Raw genomic sequence first — 18,692 nt, 5'->3', positions numbered from 1 at the left:
TTCAGGCATTTTGTCCTTCTCCCTTTCGGGAGCCTGACCAGCAGAAGATAAATTACATGCGTAAGCACTGGACACATATGTCCACAGAGCTGCCATGTGGAGGAAGACCCTTATGCCGAGTTCACACTGCACGATTTTAGCCCGATTTTTCACTCGCCGACAGGTTTTGATAAATCGCCGACAAATGCCCGAAATCGGAGGCAAATCGGAGCTCGTTCTCGCGAGTGACAATCGCGCAGTGTGAATTATCAAAGACGAGATCTGAGAGAATCGCCGACACGTCGCCGACGCCCGTGAAATATTTGACATGCTAAATATCTGGAGCTGTTGGCGATTCACAATCACGCTGTGTGCAATGATTTCTGACTGAAAACTACATCGGCGATGACCTTCAGCCAATGAGAGACAAAGATACAGGGCAGAGGGAAGTTCGGTGAGGAGTTATAGACCATATCAGTATTTTAAAATGTACAATTATATCATACAGAAACAAGCACAAACGCTTGACCAGCCGCAACATCAGCATAACAGTTACTGCAAAATTATTATTTACCACTCTTTGCAGAACACAATCCCTGTTCCCTGCCCTCCTGCATAATCTGTTTTTCTTTTTGTAGCTGAAATCAGTGCACAGACAATTTGCAGGCTATATTTTTTAATACTTCCAGTCTTGCTCGAGAACAACGGGCTGACACGCGCAGGTCCCCGCGTTATTTCCTTATCACTTCTCGCGTGTGTTTTGTTGTGAAACGTAGTTTGCGGATCAGACAGAGTTGTCGGCGATTCTTCCTATTGTGAAATCGTGCAATGTGAAAGCCCCTGTCGCCGATCCATCGTGCAATGTGAACACAGCAGCGACTGAATGATACCCCAGATAGTCAGGCAGTGTGAAAAGAACAGCGATCCGACGAGCTTGAAAATCGTGCAGTGTGAACTAGGCATTAGTAGGTGGATTGTTGATGCCATTACTATGTCATATGAGTCCTCTGGCCTTCCCTCACCCTTAGGGGTCAAGGCTCATATCACCCGAAGTGTGGCGGCCTCCAAGGCCTGACTATTTCGGAGCTCTGAGAACAGCCAAAAGAGAAAACAACTGAATGATGAGTGAGACTAAAATAAAGACACAGAATAAACAAGATCCAAAAATAATTATCCAGGCCGCAGTGCAGCAAGTCATTCCATATTTGAGAGGTTTGTACTTCAGAAATGTTACAGGATGAACCACTGCCAGGTAACGGCTCAACACAGATCAGTAAATGAAACAGAGGATGACCAGCGGTTCCTAGTCCTAGTTAAAAATGTGCTAATATTCCAAAAAAATGTTCATAATTTTCTCAAAACGTAATAAAATCTTGAGCTCATAATGTAATAATATTTTTTAAATGTAATAACAATTTTTCACATAATGTAATAGGTTATTGTATGAGAAATGTCTTTGTCAGTCCTGTCTTGTGTTTCTCCTCCTCTCGTGCCCATATTTGGTTTGTTCCTGTTCCTTAGATTATTAGTTTATTAGTCTCCAGCCGTGTTTGATTTGTTCCCCACCTGTTACTGTTCTCCTCGTTTGATTTCCTACTGTTTATAAGCCCTGTGTTTCCCTGTCTCCACGTCAGCTGTTAATTGTCTATATGTCTGTTTGGAAGTCCCATGTCTCCTGTGTTCCTGAGTTAAGTAAATAAAATCCTTATTACCGAGCTCCTCGTCTCCTCGTTTCCCGGGATCCAGTAGGATCGTGACAGAACAGCTGACCAAAACAGTAACCTCTTCCATTTTTTCCCCCGTTTTTGTTTTCCACATTTTTTGTCAGTTTCTTGTTCCTGTTTTTTGTTTCCTTCGCCCTTGCCCAGATGGATCTCCCGTTCTATGAGTATGCGGCCGAGTTCTGTAAGCTTGCGAGGGGAATGCCGCTGGAGGACGCGGGCATCCTCCACCTTTTCCGGCTCGGAGCCAGTCTCCACCATTCCATGGAGCTCCCAGACACCACGGGACTGTGTTGGAGAGAGGGTATTTACCGGTGTCTGGGAAGCGTCCGGGCCCGAGCCGGAACTAGCCCGCCATCCGCGGCCCCCCCTCACCAGCCACCGTTTGTGGCCCAGGAAAGCTCGCCCGCCGTCCGCGGCTCCACCTCACCAGCCGCCAGCCGCAACTCACGTAAGCCCGCCGCCGTTCGCGGCCCACGAAAGCCCGCCGCCGTCCACGGCTCCGTCCCACCAGCCGCCGTTCGCGGCCCACGAAAGCCTGCCGCCGTCCGCGGCTCTCCCTAGCCCGCCGCTGATCGCGGTCCAGGCAAGCCCGCCGCTGATCGCGGTCCAGGCAAGCCCGCCGCTGATCGCGGTCCAGGCAAGCCCACCGGCAGAGAGTGTGGCAAGCCCGCCGGCAGAGAGTACGGCAAGCCCGCCAGTGCCGGCCCCTCGCAAGTGCCCGCCTGTGCCGGCCCCTCGCAAGTGCCCGCCTGTGCCGGCCCCTCGCAAGTGCCCGCCTGTGCCGGCCCCTCGCAAGTACCCGCCTGTGCCGGCCCCTCGCAAGTACCCGCCTGTGCCGGCCCCTCGCAAGTGCCCGCCTGTGCCGGCCCCTCGCAAGAGCCTTCCAGAGTCTCCGCTGGTCCCGTCCAGCTCCGCGCTGCCAGAGCGCCCCCCAGTGCCTGCGCCACGAAGGCGCTCCCAAGAGTCTCCGCTGGTCCCATCCAGCTCCGCGCTGCCAGAACGCCCCCCTGTGCCTCCGCCACTAAGGTGCTCCCAAGAGTCCGCTTCCCCTGAAACCCAGCCCAAGACCACCTCTAATTTCCCAAGGAAAATTTTGGGGGGGGGTAGTAGGGCTCCGGCCAGAGAGGCCGAGGTGGGGGCTGGGGCCGAGGTCTTGGAGGCAGATCCGCCATGGCATCCCGAGTCCCCTGACCCGCCATGGCCGCCGGACTCCCCTGATCCGCCATGGCTCCCGGAACGGGCGCCGCCCTGGAGGCCGACTGTGTCTCCTGGTCCCTAGAGGCCTCCAGAGCGCCCACCCCCCCTCCCCGTGGATGTTGCTGGGCGCGGGACGCGCCTTCCGGGAGGGGGGAGTAATGTCAGTCCTGTCTTGTGTTTCCCCTCCTCTCGTGCCCATATTTGGTTTGTTCCTGTTCCTTAGATTATTAGTTTATTAGTCTCCAGCCGTGTTTGATTTGTTCCCCACCTGTTACTGTTCTCCTCGTTTGATTTCCTACTGTTTATAAGCCCTGTGTTTCCCTGTCTCCACGTCAGCTGTTAATTGTCTATATGTCTGTTTGGAAGTCCCATGTCTCCTGTGTTCCTGAGTTAAGTAAATAAAATCCTTATTACCGAGCTCCTCGTCTCCTCGTTTCCCGGGATCCAGTAGGATCGTGACAGAATTACATTATGAACACACTGTGGCAATTTATAATGTAATCACAGTTCATAAGGTAATACCAGCACATAATTTAAATTAATGTTTACAATATTATAATTATCTTTCAATAAATTTGACCACAAAGCATAATAATAGTTTTATGTAAAATAAGCTATAACATTAAAAGAAAACTAAAAGCATGTCCTTTTAGAATTAATTTGTTTGAGTATACGCACACACAAATTATTTCTAAATGGAAATATATATTTTAGAAGTTTGGAAGTACTGGGCTGCTTATACTTTGTTTCCCCACCAATGTCAAAATCAAACCAACACCCTTGCTTCACATAACACAAAAAGAAACTTGTCTTTGGCTTATTTTTCACTATAATAATATTACTGTAGCTGTTTATTATATTTAACAAGTCTTCTTATTATACCTACACCGATTTGTTGGGGAATAACAGTTAAAACCCAAGGACCAGGTTTGATGAACAAAGACCAGGAGTCAGAGATGCGATAAATTAAAGAAAAAATTACTGAAGAACATAGTTTGCAGTTTCAGGCAGAAATCAGCTTCAACACTCGCGGTGGAGTTCAAAGGCCGCTCTGCTTACAATTCAAAATCCTCAACAATTATACCCTGACAGAGGTACTCTACTACTTAAGTCAATCATTAAACAATCTGGGAGGTTAAATACTGATCAATAACTTGATTAATAGTCACACAATAAATATTAATATCATAATTAATATCAGAAGGAAGGATATGGTCAGATCAGCATCCACTTCATCCTCTCCTTTAGATTATACTAATTTATAATTCATATTCATACTTTAAGGTGTTTTTCTCCTTTCTCTGATGTGTTCTAACAACATCAGAATTCTGGAACGCAGAATATTTTGATACTTGAATAAAAACAATGAGAGCCATGAGAGCTTCCGTACTGTAGTTGGCACTACCCTTTGGTTTAGCAATGTAAAAGGGCATGGAAATCGAGCAATGGATGTTGAAATGTACAGTGCAATGTAATTTTCGAAGCACTGATGTTTTTATTTTTAAGAAGCCTACTACAATTATGAAATTTGACAATATTTTTGGTGAGTTTATAATGTAATACATTTCTCAAAATGTAATAATTTTTATTACATTATGAGCTCAAAATTGTATTACGTTTTGAGAAAATGATTACATTATGAACATTTTATTACAATAATAATGTAATACTTATTACTGTTACGGGGCTGATGAGAGGCGTGCGGATCCATGTGCAGACTTTTATTTGTAAGAGACGTGGTCATAACAGGCAGGGTCAAAACAATGGCAAACAGGTATAATATGGGCGAGACAAAGAGTAATCAGAGACAAGCGTGGGTCGGCGATCGGCAAACAGTATCCAAAGGGGCGAGACAGGAGAGGTAAACCGAAACGTGAGCGATAGTCCAGGCAGGGGAAAACACAATCCAACAAAGGCAGGGCTAGGCAAGGCAAGACTAGGAAAACTAACGGAGCTCTGTAGGGCAGCGATAATGCATGCAATACTCGGCCACGAGGGAGAGAATGTCCAGGGTGAAATAGTGTGTGTGATTAGTGATGCTGTGTGATCAGGTGTGCATGTGATTAGTGCAATGAATGATTGGTGACAGCTGTGTGCGTGTGATTGGTGAGATGGCTAATGGGAAATGCAGTCCATGTGATGTGTGGTGTAAAAGTCCATGTGGTGAGCGGGTGACCTCTAGTGGTGAATGAACGGGAGTGCAGACCAGATTCGTGACAGAGCCCCCCCCCCCAAAGAGCGGCTTCCAGACGCTCCACACAGTCTATAATCAGGAGGGAGGTGGAGCGGAGGCGGAACAGGGGGAGGGATGGAGGGCCAGGTCCTTGTGGCAGCGGAGTGATCTGGGACCGAGGTAGAGCCGGCAGAGCAGGAAGCCAGCGCAGAGTGGACGAGACTGGATCCCACCAGGGCGGAGCAGGCGGGACTGGGGCCCACCAGGGCAGAGCAGGAGCCCACCAGGGCGGAGCAGGCGGGACTTGAGCCCACCAGGGCGGACCAGACGGGACTGAAGATCTCCATGGCTGTGCAGAAGACCACCAGAGCCAGACAGCAGACCACCACGGTGGCGCAGATGGAGCAGGAGCCCACCAGGGTAGCGCAGAAGACCACCAGAGCCAGGTAGTGGACCACCACAGCGGAGCGGTGGAACAGTTGAGCAGAAGACCACCACGGTGGAGCAGATAGAGCAGGAGCCCACCACGACGGATCAGGAACCCACAGCAGAGCCTGGGACCTAGGGAGGACGGAGACACAAGGAGAAGACAGAACATGCACAGACACAAGGACTGGGGTAGGGAACACAGTAAGTTCATAGTTAGTTCTTATAGCAGTGACAGGACAGAACAAGAGTTCTTTGACGGCCTCCATAGCCGTGACAGGACAGAACGAGAGTTCTTTGACGGCCTCCATAGCCGTGACAGGACAGAACGAGAGTTCTTTGACAGATACCGCTGACACCTCTGGAGGTTCTGCGGCGGTTGCCGCCACCTCTGGAGGTTCTACAGTGGTAAACACAGGACACAGGGAGAGTTCAGTAATGGTCTCTTTGACCGTAACACAACAGGCTGAGAGTTCATTGCTGGGCGCTACCACCACACAAGGAGCTGAAGTGAGCACCGCCGCGTCGGAAGGTTCTGCAGCATGTACCGCCTCCTCTGGAGAAACTGCAGCGGGCACCATCACTTCAGGGAACATAGCAGTGAGCGCCACTACCTCAGGAGGTTCTGCAGCGTCAGCCGCCACTGCTAGAGACATCATTGTGGACGCCGCCACCTCTGGGAGTTCTGTGGTGGTGTATGCAGCCCAAACACACCAAAATGCGATCCCCATCAGGGGAAGTGTTTCAGACAGGGGAATCAGTTCAGGAACAGGAGGGTTAGAGTGAGTGAGTTTGGGGATACCAGCTGTGCGTGCAGACACCAGCGGTGAATCCCTCACACTGGATATCAGACTGGGAAAATGAAAGACTGACCTTGATGATCTGAGTGTGTCAGCCCGGACGTGACCCGACTCTGGAAGGTCAGCGGAGACGTGACGCTGTGACTCTGGACGAGCAGCTGTGACGTGCTGCTGTGACTCTGGACGAGCAGCTGTGACGCGACTTGACTTTAGGAGATCAGCTGAGACATGAAGTGACTCTGGATGAGCAGCTGTGTCGTGACTTGACTTTAGGAGATCAGCTGTGACGTGCTGTGACTCTGGACGGACAGCTGAGACGTGCTGTGACTCTGGACGGACAGCTGAGACGTGCTGTGACTCTGGACGGACAGCTGAGACGCGTGCTGTGACTCTGGACGGACAGCTGAGACGCTGTGACTCTGAACGGACAGCTGAGACGTGCTGTGACTCTGGACGGACAGCTGAGACGTGCTGTGACTCTGGACGGACAGCTGAGAGGTGACTTGACCTTAGGGGGTCAGCTGAGACGTGACTCGGTTGATGACGACCAACTGTGATTGGACTGGGCTCTTTAACAGTAACTGTAACTTGACTTAGCTTGTGAAGATCAGCTGTGACTTGGCCTGATTCGTGACGATCAATGGTGACTTGACTTAGCTCATGAAGATCAGCTCTGACTTGGCTTGATTCGTGACGATCAACGGTGACTTGACTTAGCTCATGAAGATCAGCTCTGACTTGGCTTGACTCGTGAAGATTAGCTTTGACTTGGCTTGATTCGTGACGATCAATGGTGACTTGACTTAGCTTGTGAAGATCAGCTCTGACTTGGCTTGACTCATGAAGATTAGCTTGACTTGGCTTGATTCGTGATGATCAACGGTGACTTGACTTAGCTCATGAAGATCAGCTCTGACTTGGCTTGACTCATGAAGATCAGCTCTGACTTGGCTTGACTCATGAAGATCAGCTCTGACTTGGCTTGACTCATGAAGATCAGCTCTGACTTGGCTTGACTCATGACGATCAACGGTGACTTGACTTAGCTTGTGAAGATCAGCTCTGACTTGGCTTGACTCATGAAGATTAGCTTTGACTTGGCTTGATTCGTGACGATCAACGGTGACTTGACTTAGCTTATGAAGATCAGCTTTGACTTGGCTTGATACATGAAGATCAGCTTTAACTTGGCTTGACTCGTGAATGGCAGCAATGACGTGAAGGGGTGAATTTGTGGCCGCCATTTTGGGAGTCTGCTCCAGTGTGGCTGCTATCCAACGAGAGAGTGCGGTGTCGCGTTCCTCCGCGACACCCACAGTGAAAGCTGAACCAACAGACCACAGAACATAATCCAAGAAACTACTCAATGATGAATGTGGACCCTCATGAATTACTTCTGTTCTTAAAGGCTGATTAAGGCCATCACAGAAAAAGTATATCAACATGCTGTCTGGTAATTCCGAGCCATTCGCCAAAGCCAAATACTCCACAATGTAACCCTCAAGTGATCGGGTGCCCTGCTTGAGGGCTAGCAACAAGATCGCTGTGTCCATACCTGGCCATGATCCACTTGAACAGCCGCTGGATCTTTGTGTGGCCAAGTATTCTGTTACGGGGCTGATGAGACGAGAGGCGTGCGGATCCATGTGCAGACTTTTATTTGTAAGAGACGTGGTCATAACAGGCAGGGTCAAAACAATGGCAAACAGGTATAATATGGGCGAGACAAAGAGTAATCAGAGACAAGCGTGGGTCGGCGATCGGCAAACAGTATCCAAAGGGGCGAGACAGGAGAGGTAAACCAAACGTGAGCGATAGTCCAGGCAGGGAAAACACAATCCAACAAAGGCAGGGCTAGGCAAGGCAAGGCAAGACTAGGAAAACTAACGGAGCTCTGTAGGGCAGCGATAATGCATGCAATACTCGGCCACGAGGAGAGAATGTCCAGGGTGAAATAGTGTGTGTGATTAGTGATGCTGTGTGATCAGGTGTGCATGTGATTAGTGCAATGAATGATTGGTGACAGCTGTGTGCGTGTGATTGGTGAGATGGCTAATGGGAAATGCAGTCCATGTGATGTGTGGTGTAAAAGTCCATGTGGTGAGCGGGTGACCTCTAGTGGTGAATGAACGGGAGTGCAGACCAGATTCGTGACAGAGCCCCCCAAAGAGCGGCCCAGACGCCCACACAGTCTATAATCAGGAGGGAGGTGGAGCGGAGGCGGAACAGGGGGAGGGATGGAGGGCCAGGTCCTTGTGGCAGCGGAGTGATCTGGGACCGAGGTAGAGCCGGCAGAGCAGGAAGCCAGCGCAGAGTGGACGAGACTGGATCCCACCAGGGCGGAGCAGGCGGGACTGGGGCCCACCAGGGCAGAGCAGGAGCCCACCAGGGCGGAGCAGGCGGGACTTGAGCCCACCAGGGCGGACCAGACGGGACTGAAGATCTCCATGGCGGTGCAGAAGACCACCAGAGCCAGACAGCAGACCACCACGGTGGCGCAGATGGAGCAGGAGCCCACCAGGGTAGCGCAGAAGACCACCAGAGCCAGGTAGTGGACCACCACAGCGGAGCGGGTGGAACAGTTGGAGCAGAAGACCACCACGGTGGAGCAGATAGAGCAGGAGCCCACCACGACGGATCAGGAACCCACAGCAGAGCCTGGGACCTAGGGAGGACGGAGACACAAGGAGAAGACAGAACATGCACAGACACAAGGACTGGGGTAGGGAACACAGTAAGTTCATAGTTAGTTCTTATAGCAGTGACAGGACAGAACAAGAGTTCTTTGACGGCCTCCATAGCCGTGACAGGACAGAACGAGAGTTCTTTGACGGCCTCCATAGCCGTGACAGGACAGAACGAGAGTTCTTTGACAGATACCGCTGACACCTCTGGAGGTTCTGCGGCGGTTGCCGCCACCTCTGGAGGTTCTACAGTGGTAAACACAGGACACAGGGAGAGTTCAGTAATGGTCTCTTTGACCGTAACACAACAGGCTGAGAGTTCATTGCTGGGCGCTACCACCACACAAGGAGCTGAAGTGAGCACCGCCGGAAGGTTCTGCAGCATGTACCGCCTCCTCTGGAGAAACTGCAGCGGCACCATCACTTCAGGGAACATAGCAGTGAGCGCCACTACCTCAGGAGGTTCTGCAGCGTCAGCCGCCACTGCTAGAGACATCATTGTGGACGCCGCCACCTCTGGGAGTTCTGTGGTGGTGTATGCAGCCCAAACACACCAAAATGCGATCCCCATCAGGGGAAGTGTTTCAGACAGGGGAATCAGTTCAGGAACAGGAGGGTTAGAGTGAGTGAGTTTGGGGATACCAGCTGTGCGTGCAGACACCAGCGGTGAATCCCTCACACTGGATATCAGACTGGGAAAATGAAAGACTGACCTTGATGATCTGAGTGTGTCAGCCCGGACGTGACCCGACTCTGGAAGGTCAGCGGAGACGTGACGCTGTGACTCTGGACGAGCAGCTGTGACGTGCTGCTGTGACTCTGGACGAGCAGCTGTGACGCGACTTGACTTTAGGAGATCAGCTGAGACATGAAGTGACTCTGGATGAGCAGCTGTGTCGTGACTTGACTTTAGGAGATCAGCTGTGACGTGCTGTGACTCTGGACGGACAGCTGAGACGTGCTGTGACTCTGGACGGACAGCTGAGACGTGCTGTGACTCTGGACGGACAGCTGAGACGTGCTGTGACTCTGGACGGACAGCTGAGACGTGCTGTGACTCTGGACGGACAGCTGAGACGTGCTGTGACTCTGAACGGACAGCTGAGACGTGCTGTGACTCTGGACGGACAGCTGAGACGTGCTGTGACTCTGGACGGACAGCTGAGAGGTGACTTGACCTTAGGGGGTCAGCTGAGACGTGACTCGGTTGATGACGACCAACTGTGATTGGACTGGGCTCTTTAACAGTAACTGTAACTTGACTTAGCTTGTGAAGATCAGCTGTGACTTGGCCTGATTCGTGACGATCAATGGTGACTTGACTTAGCTCATGAAGATCAGCTCTGACTTGGCTTGATTCGTGACGATCAACGGTGACTTGACTTAGCTCATGAAGATCAGCTCTGACTTGGCTTGACTCGTGAAGATTAGCTTTGACTTGGCTTGATTCGTGACGATCAATGGTGACTTGACTTAGCTTGTGAAGATCAGCTCTGACTTGGCTTGACTCATGAAGATTAGCTTTGACTTGGCTTGATTCGTGATGATCAACGGTGACTTGACTTAGCTCATGAAGATCAGCTCTGACTTGGCTTGACTCATGAAGATCAGCTCTGACTTGGCTTGACTCATGAAGATCAGCTCTGACTTGGCTTGACTCATGAAGATCAGCTCTGACTTGGCTTGACTCATGACGATCAACGGTGACTTGACTTAGCTTGTGAAGATCAGCTCTGACTTGGCTTGACTCATGAAGATTAGCTTTGACTTGGCTTGATTCGTGACGATCAACGGTGACTTGACTTAGCTTATGAAGATCAGCTTTGACTTGGCTTGATACATGAAGATCAGCTTTAACTTGGCTTGACTCGTGAATGGCAGCAATGACGTGAAGGGGTGAATTTGTGGCCGCCATTTTGGGAGTCTGCTCCAGTGTGGCTGCTATCCAACGAGAGTGCGGTGTCGCGTTCCTCCGCGACACCCACAGTGAAAGCTGAACCAACAGACCACAGAACATAATCCAAGAAACTACTCAATGATGAATGTGGACCCTCATGAATTACTTCTGTTCTTAAAGGCTGATTAAGGCCATCACAGAAAAAGTATATCAACATGCTGTCTGGTAATTCCGAGCCATTCGCCAAAGCCAAATACTCCACAATGTAACCCTCAAGTGATCGGGTGCCCTGCTTGAGGGCTAGCAACAAGATCGCTGTGTCCATACCTGGCCATGATCCACTTGAACAGCCGCTGGATCTTTGTGTGGCCAAGTATTCTGTTACGGGGCTGATGAGACGAGAGGCGTGCGGATCCATGTGCAGACTTTTATTTGTAAGAGACGTGGTCATAACAGGCAGGGTCAAAACAATGGCAAACAGGTATAATATGGGCGAGACAAAAAGTAACCAGAGACAAGCGTGGGTCGGCGATCGGCAAACAGTATCCAAAGGGGCGAGACAGGAGAGGTAAACCGAAACGTGAGCGATAGTCCAGGCAGGGGAAAACACAATCCAACAAAGGCAGGGCTAGGCAAGGCAAGGCAAGACTAGGAAAACTAACGGAGCTCTGTAGGGCAGCGATAATGCATGCAATACTCGGCCACGAGGGAGAGAATGTCCAGGGTGAAATAGTGTGTGTGATTAGTGATGCTGTGTGATCAGGTGTGCATGTGATTAGTGCAATGAATGATTGGTGACAGCTGTGTGCGTGTGATTGGTGAGATGGCTGATGGGAAATGCAGTCCATGTGATGTGTGGTGTAAAAGTCCATGTGGTGAGCGGGTGACCTCTAGTGGTGAATGAACGGGAGTGCAGACCAGATTCGTGACAATTACATTATGTGCCGTTTTTACATTATGTGCAGTTATTATATTATGAGTTGCTACACACCACACAAAATAAGCAAGTTTAGCTTATTAAAATGAGTTAATTTAATGTTTTATGCAAAGACATAAGAGTTTTCCAGCTCGGTGCAGCAAACGAACAGGCTGAATACAACCCAAATTCCGGAAATGTTGGGACGTTTTTTAAATTTGAATAAAATGAAAACTACAAGACTTTCAAATCACATGAGCCAATATTTTATTCATAATAGAACATAGAGAACACACACTGTAAAGAGTGATAAGTTGACTTAACTTTAAAAAAAATTAGGAAACTCGTTGCCTTAAAATTATTAAGTAAATAATAATTTAAAAAATAATAATTTAAGTTAACTTAACTTTTTTTTTTTTTTTTTACTATTATTATTTACTTAATAATTTTAAGGCAACGGGTTTCCTAAAAAAAATTAAGTTAAGTCAACTTATCACTTTTTACAGTATAACAAATGTTCAAACGCCAAAATGTTATCCACTAAATGAGCTCATTTCAAAATGTATGCCTGCTACAGGTCTCAAAAAAGTTGGCAAGGGGCTAAAAAAAGCAAGACATTTTGAAAAGATTCAGCTGGGAGAACATCTAGCAACTAGTTAAGTTAATTGACATCAAGTCTGTAACATGATTAGCTATAAAAGGGATGTCTTAGAGAGGCAGAGTCTCTCAGAAGTAAAAATGGGCAGAGGCTCTCCAATCTGTGAAAGAGTGCGTAAAAAGATTGTGACATACTTTAAAAGCAATGTTCCTCAACGTCAAATTGCATAATCTGGATCCCGGACGCCGTGTCCTCTGGGCTAAAGAGGTTTTGTTTTTTTTGTTTTTTTTTAAAAACGTCCCAACATTTCCAGAATTCGGGTTGTATAACCAGCAAGATTAAAACAAAACTAAAAGAAAAGAGTTCCTTAAAAAAGTGCTGAGTCAAAATAATAATAATAATAATAAAAAGAATCTTAATATTATATATGACTTATACTCCTGCTTACAGTAGTTATTAGAATGAGATAAAATGCTCTTCTCTTCATGTGGTTTTCCTCCTTTCTCTCTCTGCCTCTCTCTCCTGGTCCTGGCTGCTTCAGAGCTCTCAGAACTACCACAAGACAGAACAACTGGATGGAGAGGAAGAGGAGGAACTGTGTAGGGAAAAGTTATGTGTGTAATGCAACATTCTCCAAAATGAACATTGAGAACAAATAAAAGACAAGGGTGATTATCCAGATCATAGTGCAGCAGATCAAATCACTCAGAGCTCTGATGCATTCTGGCAATGTTGCATTATTGGAAAAACAAACAACAACTATATTAAACAAAAAAAAAGTTAATGGTAAATTTCTATAACACTAAATGTCAAAGGCTCACATAGTTTAAAGTTTTGAGGTTCAGTAATTTAACATTGAACAATTTGATGACTTATGGAAAGCAAAGACAGAACAGTTTTCCAGCTCGGTGCAGATAAAGGACAGGATGTACAAAACCAGCTAGTATATAACAAACAAACCCAAAAGAGAAAAGTTCCTTAATAAACTGTTGTGTCAGAATGACAGACATCCCTGAGAAAATAAATGGGATATATATAATAGCCATAGTCACAGTATTTAATAGAATGATATGAAATGCTCTTCTCTTCGTGTGGCTTTCCTCATCTCTCTCTCTCCCTCTCTCTCCTGGTCCAGCCACAAGACAAAACAACTGGATGAAGAAGAAGAGGACAAACTGCGGTGAGAAGAACCATGTTTATACATTATCTATAACTGAGATTAAACTAAACATGCTACACAAGCAGGAGCAAATAATATATATCCAGGCCACAGTAGAGCAGATCACTCTATATCTGAGAGGTTTGAACTTCAGAAAGGTTACAGGATGAACCACTGCCAGGTAACGCTCAACACACATCAGACACTGAAACAGAGGACGACCAGTGACACCTAGACCTAATAAAAACCATGTTAATTTTGTGAGGTGTGAAAATAAAATACAATTTTCTAATATATAGAACAATTGAGGATGAAGAATACTGATGTAAATCCAGTTCCTTTCCTGTGACAATGAGCCATATAACACAGGAGTGTGTAGGAAAACCAAACAGAAGATTGAAGCTGCACAGAAAGATGTCCAGTCTGTTCACTAACCAGGCGAGAGTTGTGGAGTTTGCAGATGTTTCAGGTGTCGTGAAGTTCACTGTAGAGTTATTCATCTTGTCTGTGTACGTCTTCTCAGTTCAAAAACTCAAGAAATGTATGTAGAAACTACAGCTTCTGTGATCAGCAGTAAGAAAGGAGTGCAATTGTAATTCAGACTGCATGAAAAAGTCTAAAGCTTTTCAAACAATATGTAATTCCACACAATTCTATATTAAAAGGAAAATTTTGATATTAAATAGAAAACATTTACAGGTCAGTATAATACACTTTCATACACCACTGTGAGTCAGTAAGCAACTAAATAACACAAGACAAATGCAATCTGATATTAAATGACTTCAGAATGTGAAATGACTGTTTAAATTCAAATAAAGTAGTGTTTTACTTACATAGCCTCTGCTTGAATTAAAATTTCACACAGATTGTTTATATTTCCATTAAACGGCTTTCACATATGTTCAAATCTATCACATATAACAAGTATATCTAAACAGTCACCTGAAGAGTGAATGTCCACAAATATATGTGCTGTGTTGTACTTGAAGCTGTCACAAGAATATATGTGCATGAACCAAATATGAAAATAAGTCCATATATGAAAATATTAGAAGTAATTATGAATAAATATGGGAACAGGAAAAAAAAAAAAAAAAAGCATCTTAGTTCTAAGTGGAAAATTGCATGTTGACTGCATACAACAGTTAATTTACATTTATGCAAATAAATTACACTTTATGGGTCAATTTGTAACCATCATATGAGTTATATTGCACAGAAAAAGCAGGGAAGACTAAGAAAAGTTTGTGGCTTCATTATATTATGAATAATACCTTTCCTTAGAAAATGAGTTTTCATATTTTATCTCATATTTGCTGACTTATCTTGACTTAACATTTATCACCAAGCAACATTTGAACATCATTTGTCATCTAAACATTAATTTCAGTAATGAGACTGGAAAAAATAAATAAATATGTAATCTTAGTTTGACAAGCTAAAACATCAATCTTCTTAAACAATATTTATAATAACACTGGCCTGCACAGCTGCAGCACATTTACAATCTACGATGCAAATTTGTGAGAGTGCAAAATCTATTGAAAGGTATGTACAGTATCTGTGTGTGATTTAATTTAACATTTAAAAAAGAAGTAATCTCTGAGGCAATACACTAAATTGACAAAGGTAATGCTGCATTAGAAAAGAGCAATTTATTAGGGGAAAGAACAGCTACATTTACCCAGAACAAAGTAAATCTAAATGTAGAATAAGACAGTCAAGGATTTTATTCACAAATACATCAGTAAGGTGGTGAATCTCTCTAAAGAAACAGAACATTAAATGCAATATATGTACAGGACTTCATCTGCTAAATCACCAGATACACACATATTTACTAAACTAAAAACTGATTTTAAAAAGACACATAGTCTTATCTAGGTAATTCTATATAGAAAGTTATATGCTGAATGCTTAACATAGTTTATTTACATTCATGCAGTAAATGACAATCATATAATGATATAAAGAGATAATGCACTGAATACAATCAGAGAAGAAAATCAAGTGACTTGATTATCTAATCAATGGTACTTCTCTTTAGTGAAGAATACACATTTTTGCTCTATAACCATGTTTTCATATTTTGTTTTGTAATTGTATCCGACATGGCTGGTTTATGTTGACATGCTATTAAAATTGTTTACAAAGCAACATTTGAATAACATTTTTGAACTGACAATTAACTTAATCTTAACAAAAATGAGCATTGTACAATAATCTCTAAAAAATATAGACAGTCATTTTACACAATATTGCCAATTTTCCTGCCAAAGATGATTAAAAAAAGTTTCAGTAATTTAACTTGGTAAGACAAAATAATGTTTTATACAAAGAAAAGACAGGAGTCTTTCCAACACGGTGCAGATAAAGAACAGGCTGAACAAAACCAGCCAGTGCAAAACAAATAAAACTAAAATAAAAAAGTTCCTTAATATACTGTTGACTAAAAATTACAAAGAATCCTGATATAGAAAATGGTGCGTAAATAATAATCATAATCACAGTAGTTATTAGAATGAGATGAAAGGCTCTTCTCTTCATGTTGTTTTCCTCCTTTCTTTCTCTTCCTCTCTCTCCTGGTCCTGACTGCTTCAGAGCTCTGAGAACAGCCACAAGACAAAACAACTGGATTGAGAGGAAGAGGAGGAACTGTGTTGAGAAGAACCACAGATATACAATGTAGTGTGACATTATGGTAACTATGCAACACATGCACGAGCCAAGAGTTATTATCCAGGCCGCAGTGCAGCAGATCACTCTATATCTCAGAGGTTTGTACTTCAGAAAGGTTACAGGATGAACCACTGCCAGGTAACGCTCAACACAGATCAGACACTGAAACAGAGGACGACCAGTGATGCCAAGGCCAAATAAAAACCATGTTAATGTTTTGAGATGTGGAAACCAACTGTCAAGTATAGAGAGCAAGCTATTCCACTTCTAGATCCTATTACGATGAGCCATGTAATATAGCAGTGTGTAGGAAGACCAAACAGCAAACTGATGCTATACAGAAGAATGTTCATTCTGTCCACCATCGAAAAGGAATCAGTTATGGAATTCGTAGATGCTTCAGGTGTGGTGAAGTTCATCGTAGAGTAATTCATCTCTTTTGTGTTTGTCTTCTCTGTTCAAAAGATCCTTAAATGTAATTATATATACAATTATTTGAAATATTAAATGTAAACGTAATTCAAATGAAAATGTAATTCAGATGGCATGAAACAAGTTTCTGTTTAAAGGTTCTATAATGGAACATTTTAATATTCAATATCTAACTTTAAGTCATTATAACACAGATCACTTCCATACACCAAAATTAGTAATTCTATACAACATATACTCAAGCAACTGAACAACACAAGACAAATGCAATCAAATATTGAATGACTTCAGAAAATCTACCACATGTAACAAGTAGATGTCGCCTGAAGAGTGAATGTCCAGTCTCTCTGGATGTATATAAATCTCTGTGCTGTGTTTTGTAGACTTCACAGCTATCACAAGAATATATATATATATATATATATATATATATATATGCATGAACCAGATATGAAAATGGAAATGAACTTGCTAAAGATGGATCGCCTTGTGGGTAAACATAGAAACAGAAAAAAATAATAATACAAAAAAAATAAATAGCCTATAAGCATTCCAAGTGAAAATTCCATGTTGAATGCTTGCAACACCTCATTTACATCAAAGCACAAATGCCAGTGTTGCATTAGTAATGAAGCAATTTATTAGGGGAAAAAAATGCCAGCAAATAACCACTCCATTTACATAGAATAGATTACATCTGAATGTAGAATGAGACAGCTAATGTTTTATGGAGAGAGAAGGCAGAAGAGTTTTCGGTAACACTTTAGAATAGGGAACACTAATTCACTATTAACTACGACTTTTCCCTCAATAAAGTCCTAATTTGCTGCTTATTAATAGTTAGTTGTTAAGTTTAGGTATTGGGTAGGATTAGGGATGTAGAATAAGGTCGTGTAGAATAAGGCATTAATATGTGCTTAATTAATACTAATAAATGGCTAATATTATATGCATGCTAGTAAGCAACTAGTTAAGAGACCCTAAAATAAAGTGTTACCAAGTTTTCCAACTCGGTGCAGGTAAAGAACAGGCTGAACAAAACCAGCCAGAATGTAACAAATAAAACTAAAAGAAAAGAGCTCCTTAATTAAGTGCTGAGTCAAAATGAAAGAGAATCCTATTATTATGTATGGCTCATATATGATACTCATGCTTACTGTAATTATTAGAATGAGATAAAATGCTCTTCTCTTCATGTGATTTTCCTCCTCTCTCTCTCTCATTCTCTCTCCTGGTCCTGACTGCTTCAGAGCTCTGAGAACAGCCACAAGACAAAACAAATGAATGGAGAGGAAGGAGAGGAACTGTGTAGAGAAGAACCACGTGTGTGCTGTAACATTCTCCGAAATGAACATTGTGAGCAAACAGGACCCAAGAGTGATTACCCAGGCCACAGTGCAGCAGATCACTCTGTATCTGAGAGGTTTGTACTTCAGAAAGGTTACAGGATGAACCACTGCCAGGTAACACTCAACACAGATCAGACACTGAAACAGAGGACGACCAGTGATGGCGAATCCTTGGAAAAAATGTCTTCTTATCATGAGTTTTGAAAAGAAAAATGACAGTAGATTGAAAATAGCACTCAGACTGTAAGCAGTCTCACAAACAGAGAGATTGAGGTTGAAGAACTCTGATGCAACTCCACTTCCTGTTCCAGTGATGATAAGCCATATGACATAGGAGTGTGTCGGAAAACCAAACAGCAAATTAAAGCAAAACAGAGAACTATCCAACATGTCCCAACTGGACAGCCCAACATACAAATTTGTGGAGTTTGTAGATTCTTCATGCATGCTGATGTTCAGTGTAGAGTTATTCATCTCCTCTGTTTTTGTCTTTTCAGCAGAGAAAAAACAACATATATTTAGGCTCATGAAAGGATCCTATCAAATTCAAATAAAGTAATTTGACATTCATTCGTCAAATTGTAATTTTATTGTTCATATAGAAGATCTCATTAATTTATTATATTTCCTTTGAATGGATGTTTTCCCCACTAATCTGAAACTCTACCAAAATAAA

General features: G+C 44.3%; 1 protein-coding gene across 1 annotated transcript; it reads right to left on the bottom strand.

Annotated features, from left to right (window-relative positions):
- Positions 1-7,799: 7,799 nt before the first annotated feature.
- Positions 7,800-18,490, bottom strand: LOC131528373 (uracil nucleotide/cysteinyl leukotriene receptor-like). Its single transcript, XM_058757465.1, has 3 exons — positions 17,665-18,490; positions 9,321-9,508; positions 7,800-7,916 (listed from the first exon to the last, which is right to left on the bottom strand). The coding sequence occupies exons 1-3, from the start codon at positions 18,488-18,490 to the stop codon at positions 7,800-7,802; spliced, it is 1,131 nt and encodes a 376-aa protein (XP_058613448.1).
- Positions 18,491-18,692: the final 202 nt, after the last annotated feature.

The sequence above is a fragment of the Onychostoma macrolepis genome, chromosome 21, assembly GCF_012432095.1.
Source record: "Onychostoma macrolepis isolate SWU-2019 chromosome 21, ASM1243209v1, whole genome shotgun sequence".
Taxonomy (NCBI): domain Eukaryota; kingdom Metazoa; phylum Chordata; class Actinopteri; order Cypriniformes; family Cyprinidae; genus Onychostoma; species Onychostoma macrolepis.
The sequence above is the reverse complement of the archived record's forward strand: the minus strand, read 5'-3'. Positions and strand labels throughout refer to the sequence as shown.